Source organism: Carassius auratus, chromosome 39 (assembly GCF_003368295.1).
Source record: "Carassius auratus strain Wakin chromosome 39, ASM336829v1, whole genome shotgun sequence".
In the NCBI taxonomy this organism is placed as follows: domain Eukaryota; kingdom Metazoa; phylum Chordata; class Actinopteri; order Cypriniformes; family Cyprinidae; genus Carassius; species Carassius auratus.
Window position 1 is genome coordinate 870,476 of NC_039281.1, and position 17,583 is coordinate 888,058.

A 17,583-nucleotide genomic window follows, 5' to 3' on the forward strand; every position below is an offset into this window, starting at 1 on the left:
CAATCAGAAACATTCACATATTGGCAGTTTTATAGCATGCATAGGCTGAGTATGTTTTATTCCCCTGTCCGGTGTAAGAATTGGAGCGGGACAAAGAGCAAAGTGCACACCGATCCCTAAACACCCCTACTTTAAATATGAAAATATATAATGGTATAATGTGTTTAGTGTGCATGCTTAAAGGAAACCATATGAAGAAGGCAGACAAAGAACTCTCTGTGTTCCAACTCCTGCTCGTCCACACCCCCTTTTCCCTTCTTTCAGGCTGCTGGAGAGAAAGAGAAAGCGAGAGCGATAGCATAACTCCATGTGAGACAGGGGGAGGAGAACGCAAGGAGGACCTGAAAAGGGGCTGTACAAACTAGCCATAACATACACACACCGAAGCACTTTGGAGTACAGGTGAGTCTACCATCAGCTCCAGACTTTCACAGAGTTTCTCTTAGCGTTCTGTTATCATTGAACAGCTTTATCACCTGTTGAATCGCAATCTGCATCCTAGAAGAACCTACTGCATGAGGTAGCCAGCTGCAACCCTGGAATGTTTTTGAAGTTGATCTTTCTAAATATTTGGGTTGAATAATTGAGGATGTTAACTTCATTCTCCTCCCGGTGGAGGGATAATCTAACTGGTGATGGGCTTCATGTGTTCCCTGTTTGGCTCGCCTTTTATCTTGCCTGCGTGTGGTTCTTGTGATGATAAATTTGAGCTGCATGCAGTAACAGTAGAATGAATATCTGGTGCTGGAGTTTCTTAGCGACAGTAATGACTAATACATCAGGCAGGGGTTCTGTTTAGCAGAGACGTCATGCTGAGCATCTGTCACTGATCTTTGGTGGCATAATTTGCAGGACTTCTTAAAGCGCAGCATATTAATGGTACTGAAGTTTTATCTGCTATTTGGATCTGCTAGATAAGTTTTTAGTGTTGGAGTAATTGCTCTGTCAGAGTCCAAAAAGACTAGTTTTTCTATTTATATATGCTTATGGCTCTTTAATGAGCCATTTAAAATTAAATTAAAACATTTACAGTATTTGCACTTTATCCCAAAGCACCTGGTTTTGTTATTTTTGTCTTCTCACTGATTCTCTGTAGACTTTGTCAAGTCACCTTTATATAGCATTTTATACAATACATATATCAGAAAATAACAGAATCAGTGGACTTCAAATATTTTAGACAAATTCTGCTGTAAAGAGTCCAACCCCCAAATTATTTTTAGGCCACTTATAGGTGCTTTATCAAGGATCTTGCAGGGCTGTAATGGATCTGGAAGATTAGAGAGACCTGTTGGACCCCGGAGGTCTATCAAAACGCTGTGTCTGTTACGCACACTATTACTGCTCATATTATGCACTGTAAAGGATACAGCCCAAAACACACACATACTATCTCCCAGTACCTGTATCCGGTGCCTCGGGACTGATAACGTATGGAATGTGATCGGTAGAGCTCAGTCCAGCTCATTAGATTGGTGTATGAGCTCAAGAACGCCCTCACTGGATTGGAATGACTCATAAATCAAATAATGGCAAATCGTTAGAGTTATGTGAAAGAGCCATGAAGGTAGGCTGGAAAGTTAATGTTGTAATATAAATACCGGGAAAGTGAAATCAGATAAGATAAGCATACTTTGACACTTTAAGACTCATAAAGATTTATAATTATACAAACCCCCCCCCCCCCCCCACCCAGGAAATCCAAAAAATATGCCCTGTAGCTCAAAATGCTCTGTGATGCATGAGCTTTCAACCGTCTTTCAACCAGATTTCAGCCTTCAAGATGTTTTGGCGTGACAAAGAATTAGTTGATTGCTATTTAGCTGGTAATTTTATAACAACATTCAAGAATGCATGTGAAAAAAAAAAAAAAAATGAATAGATGGAGATGAAGAATGGTAGTCTAAGCTTCCCTGATGTATGGTTGAGTGAGATGTGACATGCTTAATGTAAGAAATTAAATGGAAGATTCTTTACATTAAACAACTTACAAAAGTCTGAGGAACAAAATCTAAATATATCCAGAACAATGTATCCTGAGTTAAAAAATGATCTTTATTGCCTAGTATGAAATATTGAAATATTTAACATTTATCTGCCAGTGTGGCAAAAACGAAAATGTATTTGTGAGAGCATCATCAGAGGTCACATTACTCAAAAGCATTACAAAACAAAGCAACTTCTCTTTATGTTTCGTCCAAAGCAGAGAAAGGCAGAGAGCTTGTGAGAGGCTTTTGTGGACAAGAGTGTTTGTTTTGTTGAGTTGATTGTCTTTATTTGTGGAGGAGGGCATGGAGGGCATGAACAGTGGGTGTTGTTTTTGTGGCCACTTTGAGTCAACTGGTGGAGTGGTTGGGACGTTAACTCCCAAACATAAACGCACAGGGGCAAACTAATCGCTGGAAAAGTGAAACAGGCCGCTCATTTGTCATAGGTGTTATTAGTTAAAACAGTGTTTGAAAGTGGGTGATGAAGACTAATGGGGTCTTATTACCTCATGTGACCCGTGGCCTTGTTGTGGCCTACAGGATGTGAGAGAGACGGCAGTCAGCCGACAGGGTGATTCAGTGCTACTGAGACTAGACTATGCTATTTGTACAACTGCCAATTAACACACTGTCCTGTTTCAGCATGCAACTTCTTTACAAGTCATCCGAGAGCATGCATAAACTCACATTTGAGTCAAAGCCTTTCCTATTACAGAAGATTCCTTAATTGACAAAACTGACAGATATTTAGATATTACAGATATTTTACACACACACACACACACACTTTCTACTTTGTTCTTTTGGCATATGCTTCACATGTTCTAGCTTTGAAAAATATTGACCTTCCTTCCTTTTATAGTGCGTTTTCTAAAATAAAAATTACTAATTGGGCAAAACCTGTTCCTTTCATTATCATGTCTCCTTGATATTACGAGGAAAATGAGATATGCATTGTTTCAACTTCATCCAAGGAAATGCAGTTCATCACTGATTTGACTGATCTGACAATGGGTGGGGTGTCATTTTCACAAATGATATCAAGTGCACAGAGGAAATACCCCTCCTTCAAAACAGAGGAATATTTCCTTCATGTGGTTTCCCAATTCAATTAGTTCAGATTGAAAATGTTTTGTAGGATATTATTTATTCATTATAAGTGCATTTTAGTATATATTTTGAATGACAGTCTACTCTACACCTTATATGTTTCAGGAAGCAGCAGTTGAGAGGAAGATCACTGACTCATTGTACCCTGGCAGCAGTGGAGGTTCATCCAGTGTCCTTTCATTTCAACTACACAACTAGAGGTTAAGACATTAAGCCTTGTCTGGATATGCCATATACTTGCCCGAGGAGTCTTTTTGTATCTAATCTGAAACAAGCAAATTAACTATGCCACTGTGATGGTGGGTTTGAGATCATATCACTGGGCTTAAGCCACCCAGAGAGAGACTCGATCAGTAATACAGGGATAAAGAATGAAAACTATAGAAACCATTTGTTTAAAATCCAAACATATGTACCGAGCACAATAATGCCTTGCTTGAAAGTTTAGTGATTACAATAGCCGCAGTCAGAACATTTGGACAACCTTTCAGCTGAATGTGTTTTTCATGTGCTAATGAAACGACAGGAAAGCACCTAACACTCCCCTTCATGTTAACATTGTTGAAACATTTTAAGAGCAAGGGCCACGCGTGCCTTTAAAGAAACAGCCAGCCTCGGGGAGATTGCAATAAACTCGAGGGACATGTTTTGGTGACTTTGACTCAAAAAAACAACAACAACAAAAAAAAAGAATATCTGGATATGACATCGAAAACGGACACAAATAGAACCGAGGATAGACTTCCAGCCTTTGCCGCATTGCCAAGGAGTATATCCAAGTTGTTGGCACTTTTCCATGGGAAGTGATCCAGAGTGCATTGAGAAGTATCTCCAGGGAGGTCTTGTTAGAGTTTGAAAAATATTGTGTGGATTGAAAGCAAAAGTAAATTTTTCAGCTCATCTCTGGGCGGTAGCGTGTCTACTCCGAAGGATTACTGTGAAGAAAATGTCCAGAAAAAATGTAGAGCTTTAGTTTAACTTTGATCCTGATTGTTTCTTCACAATTCGGGAAAAATAAAACAGTCAGTGGATCCTGAAACCACCTCTTACAAGCCAAACTTACAGCTCAGCTGAGAAAAAGAACGCTTTTGTCATACCCAAGCAAGCGTGCCGGCAAACAGGGTGCTCGGCGAAAGAAGAGCGTATCTTAGGCAAAGACGAAGTGATGCAGGCTGGGATGGAGTGCAAGCATGAGCCTGCTAGAAGAGGGGACTGCCGCGGTGGGCCTACCACTACAACACCCTCCACCCTCAACAAGACAGGAGCAAACACATCCCTACAGAGGCACAGTACTAACATCTTGGAGGAGGATGACCACAGCGGGGTCAAAGCAATGCCAGGCTTGACGTCCTGCCAGATGGAGCGGAAAACAAGTAAATATCTTCTTCCATATCTTGTTTAAAGCTTTGAATCTGACGAACATGACATAGTATATTACAGGCTGCTTTATAATACAGAATGCTAAAATATTTTTGCTATTATATAAGGGTTTCCCATACTGGGGTTTGTGATTTGATTGAAAATCTAATAAGTAAAATATTTCATAATTGCGCCAGTATATAATTAAAATGGATAAGTGAGTCAGTTCAAATTTCTAGTTTTTAAAAGTAAAGTTAAAGTTAAAAAGCTAATAATTAAACTTATAAAAATAACATTAAAACAACTAAACTAAAACACTTGGAGTTGTATTAGTTTCCCTGGACATGATGTGATCATAAACCAACGTCAGAGAACTTGTTATTGTTGTTCAATTATTTGAATATTTATAAAGTAAATATTTTAGATCAAAGGGTTGGGATTGCCTGTATTATATTATTAAAAATAGAGAAGATAAGGTGCGATGACAGATGTGAAACTAGCAAACAATGTAGGAAATTGGTTGCAAATTGGGACCATGGTTAATTATACAGTTTAGTTTCATTATACAGTGTCTAATTACTGCCAAGATTGCAGAATGTTGTGATTGACCAATCAGAGATAAGTATTCAGTAGTGTCATGTAACACATTTAAATCGATACACGAGTCAAGACAAATGTATTCTTTAAAAGCTGAATGCTTTTACAGACAGAGAGACATAAGAATCATCAGATTGATAGACTGATGTAGCTGCTATCCCCAGACATCAGTTCTTATTAATAAACCCTCAGTGATACATTTGTTTCCTCACAGACACAGATGAGCCGTACAGCAATAGCTCTTCAGTTCATACCCACTGACCGTAATGCTCAAGTTGTGGGTAATGTTATCTGGAAAAAATGTATAATAAGGTTTGCAGATGACTAGGCACCCATTACAAGTGCAGTAAGCAACAGTTCACACCAGTGACTGTAAGATTGAGGGGTTTTAAAGCCCTGCTGATGAGAATCCAGACCCATTTCAGATGGTCCAAAACTGCTTTTGCATAATTTAAGAGGTTGCTGTGGTGTTCTTACAGCTTTGGAGTGTGAGTGTGTAAAATGGGGAGAGAGGAGGATTTGGAAAGGCTGAGATGGAACAGCTAATTCAGTCATGGTTTCATACTGTTCCTAGGAAGAGATGCTGAATTAATGTCAGCATTTTCTCTCTTTTTCTTTCGTTCTCTCTCTCCTTGTATGGGATTGATGTCTCCACACAGCAGCATGATTTGAGGAGATGCAGAATGTTATCCTTTTCTTGCATTTCCAGATGCTGATAGCATGAAATTGGAAAATGATACAATGTGGTCCAAAAAGTCTGAGAGCAGTTTTTTTTTCTTCCAATAATGTTTTATAATTAGAACAATTTAAAATAATAATAAAAGCAATAAGAAATTTTACAGTTTTTAGGTTGTTAATCAAACTTTGACATTTTTTTTATTTAGATTGAACCTGAACTGTTTTGTACAAACAGTCAGCACCAGATTGCATTGTGGATCTTTTCAAATCATGCTGGAGATCATCAGGTTTTAGACATACTTGTAATGAGGTAGCAGAGTAAGAAGTGTCTCCTCGTAAAGGTTTTGTGGACAGTGATGTGCACATTCATGGTTTGAAAGTTCTTAAAACCTCTCGGATCTCATCACTCCACACTTGCACCCATTTCCCAGAGGAAAACAGTCATTTTATCCCATCCTCCCAGTTAACCACAATATCCAACAGGGGAATCTTACCTTTGATATACAATCCTAGGCATGCTAGGTCCCCAAATCATTAAGCTGTGAAGGAGTTTCCCTCATCTGTCCAAACTGAGAGCCTACATATCTTACACAGCTCAGTGCCAAGGACATGGGAATGTTATTTATTTCCCTGAATTCCTTGGTTTGACAAAGTTCTCATCTTTCCCTTTATGTTGATGTTAAGTTAAGCATGAGGGTTATGATTCAGGTAGGATGGATCAGCTAAGCAAGCAAACTCTGCGGTCTAAACTGAACTCCACCCTTGCGGCTCAGGTGTCCATCCAACCAAGTGAGCGTGTTTGCTGGACGACTCTCTCCCCTGACATCCAATCCTCTGAAAGAGCTGACACACTGATTCCATACATGACACTAATGAAATGTGGCCACTTAATTTGGTGTGAAACAGAATGTGCGAACTTACAGATTCTGTACGTGATTATTTAAGTTCATCCAAGGACGTAGAAGTCATACATTTGAATCGTTCCTAAAGCCATGTTCTCTGGTAATAAAAACTGGTTCCTAGTTTATTGAAAAATGTTTCATTATTTGCTCACCCTCATGTAGTTTGAAACCCACGTGATTTTTTTCTTCTTCTGTAGAACACAAATAAAGATGTTTGGGACTGACAGCCTCAGTGACCATTCTCTTTAATTGCATATTTTTCCCATTAAATGAAAGTGAATGGTGACTGAGGCTGTCATTCTGCTTCTACTGCAGTGTTCCACTTCAGAAAGAAAAGGGTTTCAGGATCATACAGTTTTGGAACGTGAGGGTGATATATAATGTAATATATACTTAAGAGTGTTGAACTACAGCTTTAAAATAACACTGCTGGAGAAAATATTTATCAAATTTGACTTTTGGCTCAAAACATAGTTTCAGACTAGCCCTTGTGAGAACCTCGCCGCGTGACAGCTATAACCCGCTCTCCAGATCTAATCTGTGTCCCGGCTCTTCGCTGTTGAATATGGAGTGTACCAAACGTCTGCCAGGAACATTGTACAGCATAGCCATCCTTTAAAAAAAGCAAAAAGGAAGCGCGAACCTTGTCCAGTGCCCCAGCCTGCCCGCCTCATACTCGATGCGCATTTGGAGAGCGCGAGAGATCATCATTCGCAACGACATGAAATCCGATCCAGGCTCGCGCTGCTAAAGGGGGAGTGGAGCAAACACATGAAGTTAAATTAGAAAAGCTCGAGAAGCAGCAACAAAAGAGACTGTATGCAGAGTTAATTAAGGTAAGAGAAGTTTAATTTGACACGGTCCTTCTGAAACTTAAAAAAAAAAAACGCTTAGATTTCTGAAAAGCATGTGCTGAAGTCATGGTTAAGTTTTGAGGTTTGATGACATAGATCGTTTAAATTATATAATGTAATGTATCTTCTCTAAAGCGAGAAGAGATCAATATTTTACAGTGAATGCATGCTGTTTTAAAAGTACCATACTGGTTGTCAGCCACTTTGAGTTGTCTTTAGACATAGACAGTCAATAGGCAGAAAGTTTTTGAATGAAGGAATGAACTTTGTTTTGAAGTTCAAGTGACAAATTGCTCTTCGTGGATTTCAGAAAGGAAGTATTTTTTTTAGTTTAAACTGTAAAAAAGTAAAATAAATAAATAAATAAATAAATAATAATAACTATAATCTAAAATGTGGTAACATCTAAATTAGGCTAACTGGTTTCATTCTAGAAAAAATAAATATTTAATGTGACCAAATTAACATATTATAATTATAATTTTTTTTTGCACATTACCACACTTTATAGTGTATTTATTTATTTATTTAAAAAGTAGGGAGCAGTCAGTTAGTAGAGCCATAACTGTATTAAATTAACTTGCATTCAGGTCTGTCTCTGATATGACAGGGAAATGTATAAAAAAACAATAAGGAAGAAATTAAAACTGCATCAGGTAAATTTGTAATGAATTAGTGTTTTTTTTATTTACTTTTTTTTATTAATTTTTGTATAAATCTTCTCGAAAGTACTTTGGTTGTTTGGAAAACATGCACATTAAATAAAATTAAAAAAGGGAAAAAAATAAAATTAAAAGACAAATTAAGAGAAAAGCTGCATGTATGTTTTTATAATTATCGGATTTTGCTCCCCAAACATTTTTTAAACACCGTAAAGATGAATGTCTGTAAAGAAGGAAAATGTAAAGCTTTTTATCACAGTGCTAGAGGTTGTGTTGCATGGCCTGACTAAATAAAGAAGTGTTTTTGCTGGTGGAATGAAAGGCAGATGCACATTATTCATGCTCCATTATAATTTTATGCCATGTGATATAAAAGCTCCTTTGAGTCTGGCAAACTTGCACATAAAACAAACGGGATGGATTTAGAACTCTTGTTTTTTTTTTACTACCTTTTTTTAACCCCTCTGGCAAGACAAAGACCTACCTTGGAAAGAGAAAAAACACTCAACAAATTGTTTTCAGGTTTGCTGCCAAGTCTGAGTTTCAGGATAAAAGCTAAGAACTACCCCAGGGAAGCTTGGAGTGGTTAATTATTCAAAGGTCTATTAGGGAAACAGATTGTGTTTATGTTTGCACAGTTTAACCACACTTATATTAAGAGAGTCAAGCCGTTCAGCCAGTGATGTAATAGTTAACAGTCTGTTCTTCAGGTTGTAATGTTCTGATATAAGATGCTTGAGGGTTTGTGTTTTAAAAGTTATGTTCCTTTCATTTTTTTTGCAGGCAGAATTTTCAAACACACTTTGATGCCACAGTATATCACTGTAGGTCAAAGTTTAAGCATTTAAATGTAGACTTTGTCTCGTAAGTGATGATGGAAAGCCTAAACCTGTCAACATATAAACCAATGGCTCCTGTGCCTCAGAGAGATCTCTCAAGGCATGCTGCAGTCTCAAGCAGGGAATTTTCTTGGCTGTTGAGGAATGCTAAGGGAGGGACTAGAGCCCATGGTGAAGGAAATACTTTCTGCAGCTCGGAATGGAGCTTTTTAGCCCAGTCAATAAACCTTTGCCATTTTCAACAAAATCATGACTGTTTTAACATCCATCTTTGCCAAACTATGGGTAGAACTGCAAATATCAGCATTAAAATTTATTTACAGGAATTTTATAGGACTATAAATGTGTGAAAGCATTGTACGGTCTACAAAAGTTTGCCCGCAGGCTCTGTGAATCACAGCAAACTGTGAAAAGAATAATTCTGACCACAAATCCTTGAACTTTATGTGTCGTCATTTCTTTTATAAGTCTGTGCGCAAAAAAAACTAATATGATTCATCTTTTTAACAGGGTGATTCATGGAAGCTAGAATTACTTGAAAGACACATAATACTCTTGACTTTTAAAATAATTATACTCCTATTTGAGCACATTGCTACTATAGCTGAAACTTAAAAAGCAACCAAATGATTGTGACAGCAATGGTGAGATCATGGAATAAAATACAAAGCAGGCTAATATTCGCCTAAACCTGTACAATTATTCTGTCTAATAAAAAGGCATGTGATATTATATGCAGCACCCTTTGTTTGTTAGGCTGAAACAATAAAAATGCATTTAAAATAACCCTCCTAAGTCTTGTGAATACTTGGTGGGTTGTGCTATATTTTACAATTATAACCTGGGTCGAGCAATGCTATGTGAACTGAAAAGCACTGCAAATGGCATAGCTGTGAATGTGTTATATAATTAAAAATTTCTCTTGCTTTGATTGTTGTGTTTTTCTACCATTGCAGACCTCAGCAGAAGTACCAGTTTGTCAGAGAAGGAGCTGAAGGAGGCACGGACCAAGAGTCAGATCATTGCTGCTCAGCTCCAGGCCAATTCCAACTCTAAAGGCGTCCAACTTTTCAACCGGCGCAGACAGAGAGTAAATGCTTTCACACTTGTAAGCGTCGGAGGAGGGGGAGTGGAGGCATCCAAGAATGTAATTGACTCATCTTTTGAAAGTCCACGGCCGTGGGACAAACATCACTCGACTGAGGACCAGGACAAAGAGTTGAATCGTAGAAACCTCACGTGGACGGCTGGCAGGATCTGCAGTACTGGGAGTGACATGGAAGATGCTTGTGAGGTTACACGGGAGGATGTAGCAGAAGAAAGCCAAGACAGACACTTTCTCCCTGTGAATGAGAAGGATGAGGAGCTCTCAGAAGACCTCACAGAGCATGTGAAGGATGAGGTTAGTCTTAGAAGTGATAATACCCCTTCTGTTATGGACAGGACTGGTCAAGATGAAGCAGTAGACAAAGGAGCACACAATAAAGAAATCCCAAATGGATACAGTGTACAATGCAATGGAAAAGCAGATAAGACAGTGACTAAACAGCCCACCATCATGAACAGAACAGCTCGCCCATTTTTCTCCCCAACAGTAGGATCCTCTGAAGTTACAAGTCCAGTCATGAACATACCTCCAGCCCCAACTTATGACTCTACAACACAAATTGAACCTTCAACTCACCTAGTGCACCCAAGACCTGTTTTCTCTCCACCTCCACCTCCACCTTCATATCCAACTCCTCCTCTCCCCAGCTACTCCAGTCCTCCTCCACCTAACACAGCCCATGCTCCCTCTCCTCATCCTTCTTCTTACTACATCCGCCCATATGCCCCCAGGCCTACATTTGTCCCTAACCTCTTGAGTGAAAAGAGATCCATCACTCCCATCAGATCGGGCATCCTTGAGGAGGGCCAGGCTCGCCGAGCGACCCGCAAGTCGATGTTCACATTTCAGGAGAAGCCAAAAGTGGCTCCGAATCCCGAACTCCTGTCCATGGTGCAGTGTGCAGATGAAAAGAAGAAAAAACCCCAGCCAGATGCAGGGCAGGAAGAGGAGTTGCTGGCTCTCGGGGCTGAAGCCTCAAACTTCTTGGCCGAGGATGAGGATATTCACGAGGAAGCTGCAGTGCCGGAGTGGGCCTCGAGTTTGAAAAGCTCCAGAACACGTTCCAGGACAGAGCACAAGCCGGAGCAAGCCCTGACCGATGCTTCAGGAAAAGGAGCTGAACTGTTTGCCAAACGCCAGTCGAGGATGGAAAGGTATGTCCATGACAGCAAGGACCCGAGATCTCTCTCTCCTACCATGTCCTTGCCTCCTTCGTGGGTGTATCCATCCAACATGCCCGGTCGAGTGAAGGCCATAGTAAACTCCTCCAATATAAGTACACAAATTTCAAAAACACTTCAAGCTCAACAGACAACTCAGAAAAAGATTGTCCCTGCCAAAACGCCAGTACCTGTTCCGGCTCCACCTCCGGAAATACCCTTGGAGAATGGCTGCACTAAAATCGAGATGGAGCTGTCCAAACATCAGCCCTACCAGCTCAACTCATCCCTCTTCATCTTTAACCCAATGAAAGATCCCTACAGCACTCTTCCCAGAGCCGCCCCAGCTCCTAAATCTGTTGTGACCGCTCACTCCTTCTCCAGACAATCATCCCTTCCAACAAGCCCGTTGCCATCACCGTACAGCCCATCTGCCGCCTGTCGGTCAGCCCATTGCTTTTCGCCTCCTCTTAATCCCATCACAGCAGGCAGTGTCAGTTCCCCAGTGTCATCTTTAGCTCCGGAACGTGTGGCTTCACCTCGCTCTGGCGTCCAAGCTCCACGTCCTACGTTCTCCACCAAAAAAGCTGGTATCAGCCCACAGGTGTGGAAACCCTATTCATTTTTTTAAACCTTTCAATTTCTGCTCTTCTTTACTTTATGTACTCTTCAGACTAAAGTATAGTGGAAGTAAAGTAAAAGGGACACATATCAGATTGACTGTCCACTTAGAAGTAGCAAGAGAACATTAAGGTACAAAAAAGCTCTGCAGGAAACATGAAATCTAGCACTCTTGGTCACGTCTGTTTGTTTCTTGTTTATTGATTTTTTTGTTTTTGTTTCACAAGTGGAAGCCATAAATGTCAGATCCACCATTTGTCTATAAAACTGACTTAAATTGTAATTCATGAACTGGCCATAAATCGAACCTTACTTATTTTTTAATGAAGACATTGTAATTTAATGCAGCTTTGAGTTTAGAACTACAGTTTATTAATTTTTGTGCTGATGCCAGATGTATTTTAGGTACAAAACCAGTGTGTCATTTTCCAACGCTTGCCTCCAAGTTTTCAGGTTGGAGTTGGTACAAGCTCATAAGGAGTTGAGCAGATGGTGTTTTGCATTTTATGATGTACCAAATACAATTTAATATGAGTAGGATGATATGAGAGCCTCTTCCTATTATGACACATGTACTGTCCTTTATCTTAATTAGTTCTGTGTGCCTTTCTTTGATTTATAGTTACAGTTCACGACTTGCGTACTGCACAACAGTATGTAGTTAATGTAGTGTGCGTACACTCCTGTATGAGCTACTACAGGCATCTGATTAAACAAAGCCATAATTTAGTTGAATGAAGTCATTCTAGCTTATTTTATCACCACATACCCTGCCTGTTTTTATGTTGATTGTTTCCTAACCAATTGTTTCATTCTGGCTTCTTCTCTTTCAAATGATTTTGTCTACTCTGTTTCATTAAAGCAATGAAACACACAGTCTTTTCTGTCTCCGGTTTTCCTACTTTATTATCTTCTTCTGTTGACTAATTTTCTGAATTTCCTGTTTGCATTTCTTCTTCTATTTTCAGCATCTCCTCTAATCAGTTTCAGTTTTTGTTAGTGTCTTCAGAGATAAGAATCCCAGGCTGGCTTTTCCGTTTTTATACACGTTTTTATACACGTTTTTATACATGTGTACTAACAAATCAAAGATATGCATATCAGAGCCACCCGCTGCGTTGTGCTCTGACCCAAAATGAAATTAGAAACTTTTTTTAACACTGACTGAATATGTATGTGCCCTGCACATTCCTGGCTTGCCCTCTGAAAATGCACATCTGAGCCAAAACAGGCCCCTATGAGCTTGAATTTTGGGCTCTTGGCCTGACCTCTGGCCTCCTTCATGCTTGGAAAAACACATTTTCTGGAGGTGAAAACATACCCAGCAGTATCAGCAGTGCAAATCTATATCTCAGTAAAGGTTAGTGGTCTTGGCAGCATGTACGCAAGTGATCTGAAGATGGCATGATATCCTGGTGTGCTGGGAAACTACTTAGACATGGGACACGAATAAACAACTCTATGTAATCACAGGGTGTATGAGAAGGCCTGATATCGATAACATCACATCTGAAGTTGCACGCAGTGCTGCAGGAAATGTTTTAGATGTTTCAGTGGCATTTAAAGGCTAATCTTAACCAAACATGTGCACAGTACCTGGCATGAACTTGGAAAGCTTGCATTTTTGAATACTTATTGAATCTTTGGAACAGGATTGTTCTGTTACTCTTGTACCTTAAGTGTGATGATAAATGTGTTCCCATGCATTTAGTCTCAAATTATGTTTATCAGATTTTTAGCGTAGTCATGTTTTTCAGCATTATCTGCCTAGTAAAAGTGAAAGTAACTCTCTTGTATAATAAAGTTTAGCTGTTTTATATATATATATATATATATAGCTACCAAATTTTGTTTGTAAAAAAATCTTGAAAATTGATCATTTTAATTTGAATTAAAAATAACATTTTTTTGTAAAGCGCTTTATACAAAACAGACTGATTTAGAGCAGCTTCACAGTAATTAACAAGAACAGAATCAATGATGCAAACTTTAAATGTGGGACAAATACAAATTCTGCTGTAAAACAGTTATATAATAATACATATTATAAAATATGTAAAAATATATAATACATGTTAAAAAATGTTTTTTAATATTATAAAATAATATACTTAAGAATTATAAATCTAAACATTTCTATTAAATAAAATATATATTTTTTAAATAAATATTAACTTATGTCATAAATTTTTAATATGAACTTTTACATTATAAATTTAAATATAAAATTATAAAAATAATATAAACTGATGAATTACAATTTATTTTTGTTGAGGTCAGTAAGAATCTTGACAAAGCTAAAATAAATCTGAACTATGGCAAACAGAAAAATCCTTACTGTTGAGCCCTGTTAATATTCAGTGTGTGCATTTGCGAGTGTATTTAGTGATTATAGAGACACTAAATTAAAGTGATGGATCACCTCTAAAAGTAATCTTTTCTTATCTTTTTTGTCTTATTAAATTAAGGAGGAAACCCCGGCACCAATCAATAGCCCTGACTCCACCACCCCAACTTCCAGGACGCCCAACTTCACTAGACGCATCACAGGCCCTGAGGTGCCGTCCAGCACTGTCTGGTCCCCCAGCAGCCCTCTAGTGACCTCTACATCATCCAGCCCAATCTACAAGCCCACACCCATCTCCCACTCACCCCGACCCATCCACAAGCCCGTCACAACCTGCCCTTCCCCAAGCGCTCTCCGCAAGCCCATTGCAACCACTGCATCTCCGGGTACCATCTTCAAGCCGAGCGCCCCCTCTCCTGTGTCTCCACAATGGGAACCGAGGTGCCAGTCCCCAGCTGTCAGCCAGGACACCAAAGCCAACCACCGCATTTTGGCCAAAAACATCATCAATGCGGCCAAGCGGAAAAACAGCCCATCTCCCGGGGCACTGAGCAGCCGCAGTCTACCCATCTCCCCTGTGAGCGGCAGGATCGTGCCTTACGAACAAAAAACAGTCAGTCCATTTCAGCCACGGATGCTGGGGGCTCAATCGCCCACCCTTACCAGTCCCTCTCCCACCCGCATGATCCACTCTCCGGTGCAGTTGTACAACACCCGCTCGCTGACTGACTCTGATGTCTCTGTCGAGTCTGAGGATTCAGGTCTGCGCTCTCCTGGAGTGCGCAGCTACAATACCTGTCCCCGCGGCTGGACCGGCAGTCTGCAGGTGAAGAGGGGAGGCATGCCTGAAGATCTGTAGGAAGGACTTAGGGATGATTTATACTTCAGCCTGATTTCGTTGTAGACCAAAGTGTCCCTTAATTATTGAATGTAAAGCATTATGGATTTTTCAGTACATTGCATATAGTACATATGTCACTATGTTGACTGTGTGATGGAATCTGTTCGTGTTAAAGAAATACATTGTCGTTCAAAAGTTTGGGTCAGTAAGTTGTTGTTGATTTTTTCTCAGCAAGGACTCATTCAAATGTAAAAATAAATGGTATTCTTTTGTATTTATCAAAGCCTTTTTTATGTATCATGGTTTCCACAAAAATGTTAAGCAGCATAACTGTTTTCAAAATTGATAATAATAAGGAATGTTTCTTAAGCACCAAATCAGAAGCATCATGTGACACTGATGACTGAAGTAATAGCTGTTGAAAATTCAGCTTTGCTGTCTCAGGAATAAATTACATTTTAAAATATATGAAAATATAAACGTTATTTACATTTGTAAATTGTTTACCGTATTTTTGATTAAATGCAGCTTTAGTGAGCTTCTTTCCAGAACATTAAAAATCTTACTAACCCTACATTTTTTGAACGGTAATGTAGTTGAAAAAAAAGAAAAAGAAAATGCTGTCATCATTTACTCACCTCACATGTTTACTCAAACCAGTATGACTGACTTTCTGTCATGGAACACAAAATGAGGTGAATCTTCACATTTTCTAACAAAAGTTAATGAGGCTGATGCTGAAATATAACTAATACGTGTCTATATGTTGTTGTTGCTGCATCTCTAAAGAAAGATTTTATCAAGGTCGTATTATCTTGCAACAACATAAGGGTGAATAAATGAAGACTACATTTTCATTTTAAAGTGAACTGTTCCTGTAAAGTTACATCTCGGTCTCATCTATGCAGATGTATGTAATCTGCTGAAGAAGGCATTACATGGACTATGAAAGTTTCCCAAAGAACTTTTATGTATTTTACCAAAGACAGAAAAAGTTATGTGCAAGACTTTTTACAAAGAAGTATTAGTTATTAACCAATTTTTTTTTTTTTTATCTATGTAAATATAAAAGGGATTGTCCCTTTTACATTTTTTTTTTGGAAAGTATGTTCTGACAATGTGTTCGAGTATTGGAATGTCACAATATTCGTATGTCCGACTTGAGTCAAACTTGGAAGGAACTGACTGTTTATTGCTGATTGTGAGCTCATTTAGATGTAAAGACAGAATGACACAGCAAGGGTTTATGGTATGAGAGAGAATGGTAGGAAATTCTCTACATTACGGATACTAAGCTGCTGGTGATTTGAAATCCAATATGGTTTCCATATTAGTTTAGTGCTGAAAAAATAAAGCATTAGGAGGTTTGTACAAGGTCATTTCACTTCAAATGTAGTAATGATTGAATTTCAGTATTCATTAATGCACCTTGCTTAGATGGCTATTAGTTATATTTCCAAAGAGGGCAAAAACAAGAGGAGAGAGACTTCTGGCTGAGCGTATATATAAGTTAAACTTCACATTGCATTTTAGCATATCACATAAAAGGGACTGAAGTAAATCTGGGTGAATAAGTTGACTGAGCTCTGTTGGTAGAGGAAGGTGAGATGTTTTTCTTTTTTTTTTTTTTACACATTTCACACATAATTCTTGGGGCACTTGTACGTTTTATCATTTATTTAAACATCACCTCTGACACTGTCAGACTGTCTACAGCATGCATTTACACTTGCCTGGGATATTTCTGACAGTACACTGTGGCAAATGGTAATTCACACTACTTAATACCGAATGTTTGTCTGTCGTAGTTCTGAAATTACATATTGAAATCTGTCTGAGCTGATCGCTAGCACTCATTTAAGGATCATGCATACCAAGTATACTCATGTTAGCCTGCGCTCAAATATTGGATCACCACACATGAGAAACTCATTCTCTGTGTTGGTGCATCAGCAGATTTTTGAGTATTTGCATTGGGGAATTTTGATTGACAGGGACATCAGCTGTAAAGTGACTCTGCACCTTTGGTGAGAATAATGTTATCATATTCACAGATGCTGTGTACTTGTGTGATCCTTCATTTACATTATGCATGATTCAACTTATACAAATTCTTTGACATCATGTCTGAATAACCAGCCTCAATGTTATCTCTGTCTGTTCAGATCTGTTTTAAATTAAGTGAATAAACACAAATAAACAATGGCATCTTCTTGGACAAAGGTATTCAATTCTTGATATATTTTCATGCTGAAATCACAAAGTGTAATTGTATTAATTACAGATGTGCACAGTTTTACCTCCTTATAAATGATTTCCTCACTATTTTAGAAAATTTTGCACATTATTATAACCAGATACTTTATTATAGTGTGATTATGGGAAAGGGGTGCAGTTTATATTCTGACCTCTTTTACTGATACCGTATGTATATACATGGGAGAGATATTTTACATCAAAGAATGTAGGATATTATTATTGTTATTATTACTACTAGGCCTACTACTACTATTTTCC

The 17,583-nt window shown here is 38.6% G+C and overlaps 1 protein-coding gene across 3 annotated transcripts; it reads left to right on the forward strand.

Annotated features, from left to right (window-relative positions):
* The first annotated feature begins 264 nt into the window (after positions 1–264).
* Positions 265–15,286, forward strand: synpo (synaptopodin). 3 transcript variants are annotated; one of them, XM_026225036.1, is made up of 4 exons: positions 265–402; positions 3,204–4,471; positions 9,946–11,861; positions 14,347–15,286. In XM_026225036.1, exons 2-4 carry the CDS (start codon positions 4,264–4,266, stop codon positions 15,082–15,084), a joined length of 2,862 nt encoding a protein of 953 aa, XP_026080821.1. In that variant the 5' UTR covers positions 265–402; positions 3,204–4,263; the 3' UTR covers positions 15,085–15,286. The 3 variants fall into 3 exon arrangements, with proteins under 3 accessions (XP_026080821.1, XP_026080822.1, XP_026080823.1); XM_026225037.1 differs by lacking the exon at positions 265–402 and adding an exon at positions 426–520; XM_026225038.1 differs by lacking the exons at positions 265–402; positions 3,204–4,471 and adding an exon at positions 7,157–7,470.
* Positions 15,287–17,583: the final 2,297 nt, after the last annotated feature.

Excerpts from the sequence above, each read along its gene's own strand:
- synpo (XM_026225036.1), top strand. The coding sequence starts at position 4,264 with ATGCAGGCTGGGATGGAGTGCAAGCATGAGCCTGCTAGAAGAGGGGAC. Across the intron at positions 4,472-9,945 it reads CCAGATGGAGCGGAAAACAA|ACCTCAGCAGAAGTACCAGT; the intron begins GTAAATATCTTC and ends CTACCATTGCAG. Across the intron at positions 11,862-14,346 it reads AAGCTGGTATCAGCCCACAG|GAGGAAACCCCGGCACCAAT; the intron begins GTGTGGAAACCC and ends TATTAAATTAAG.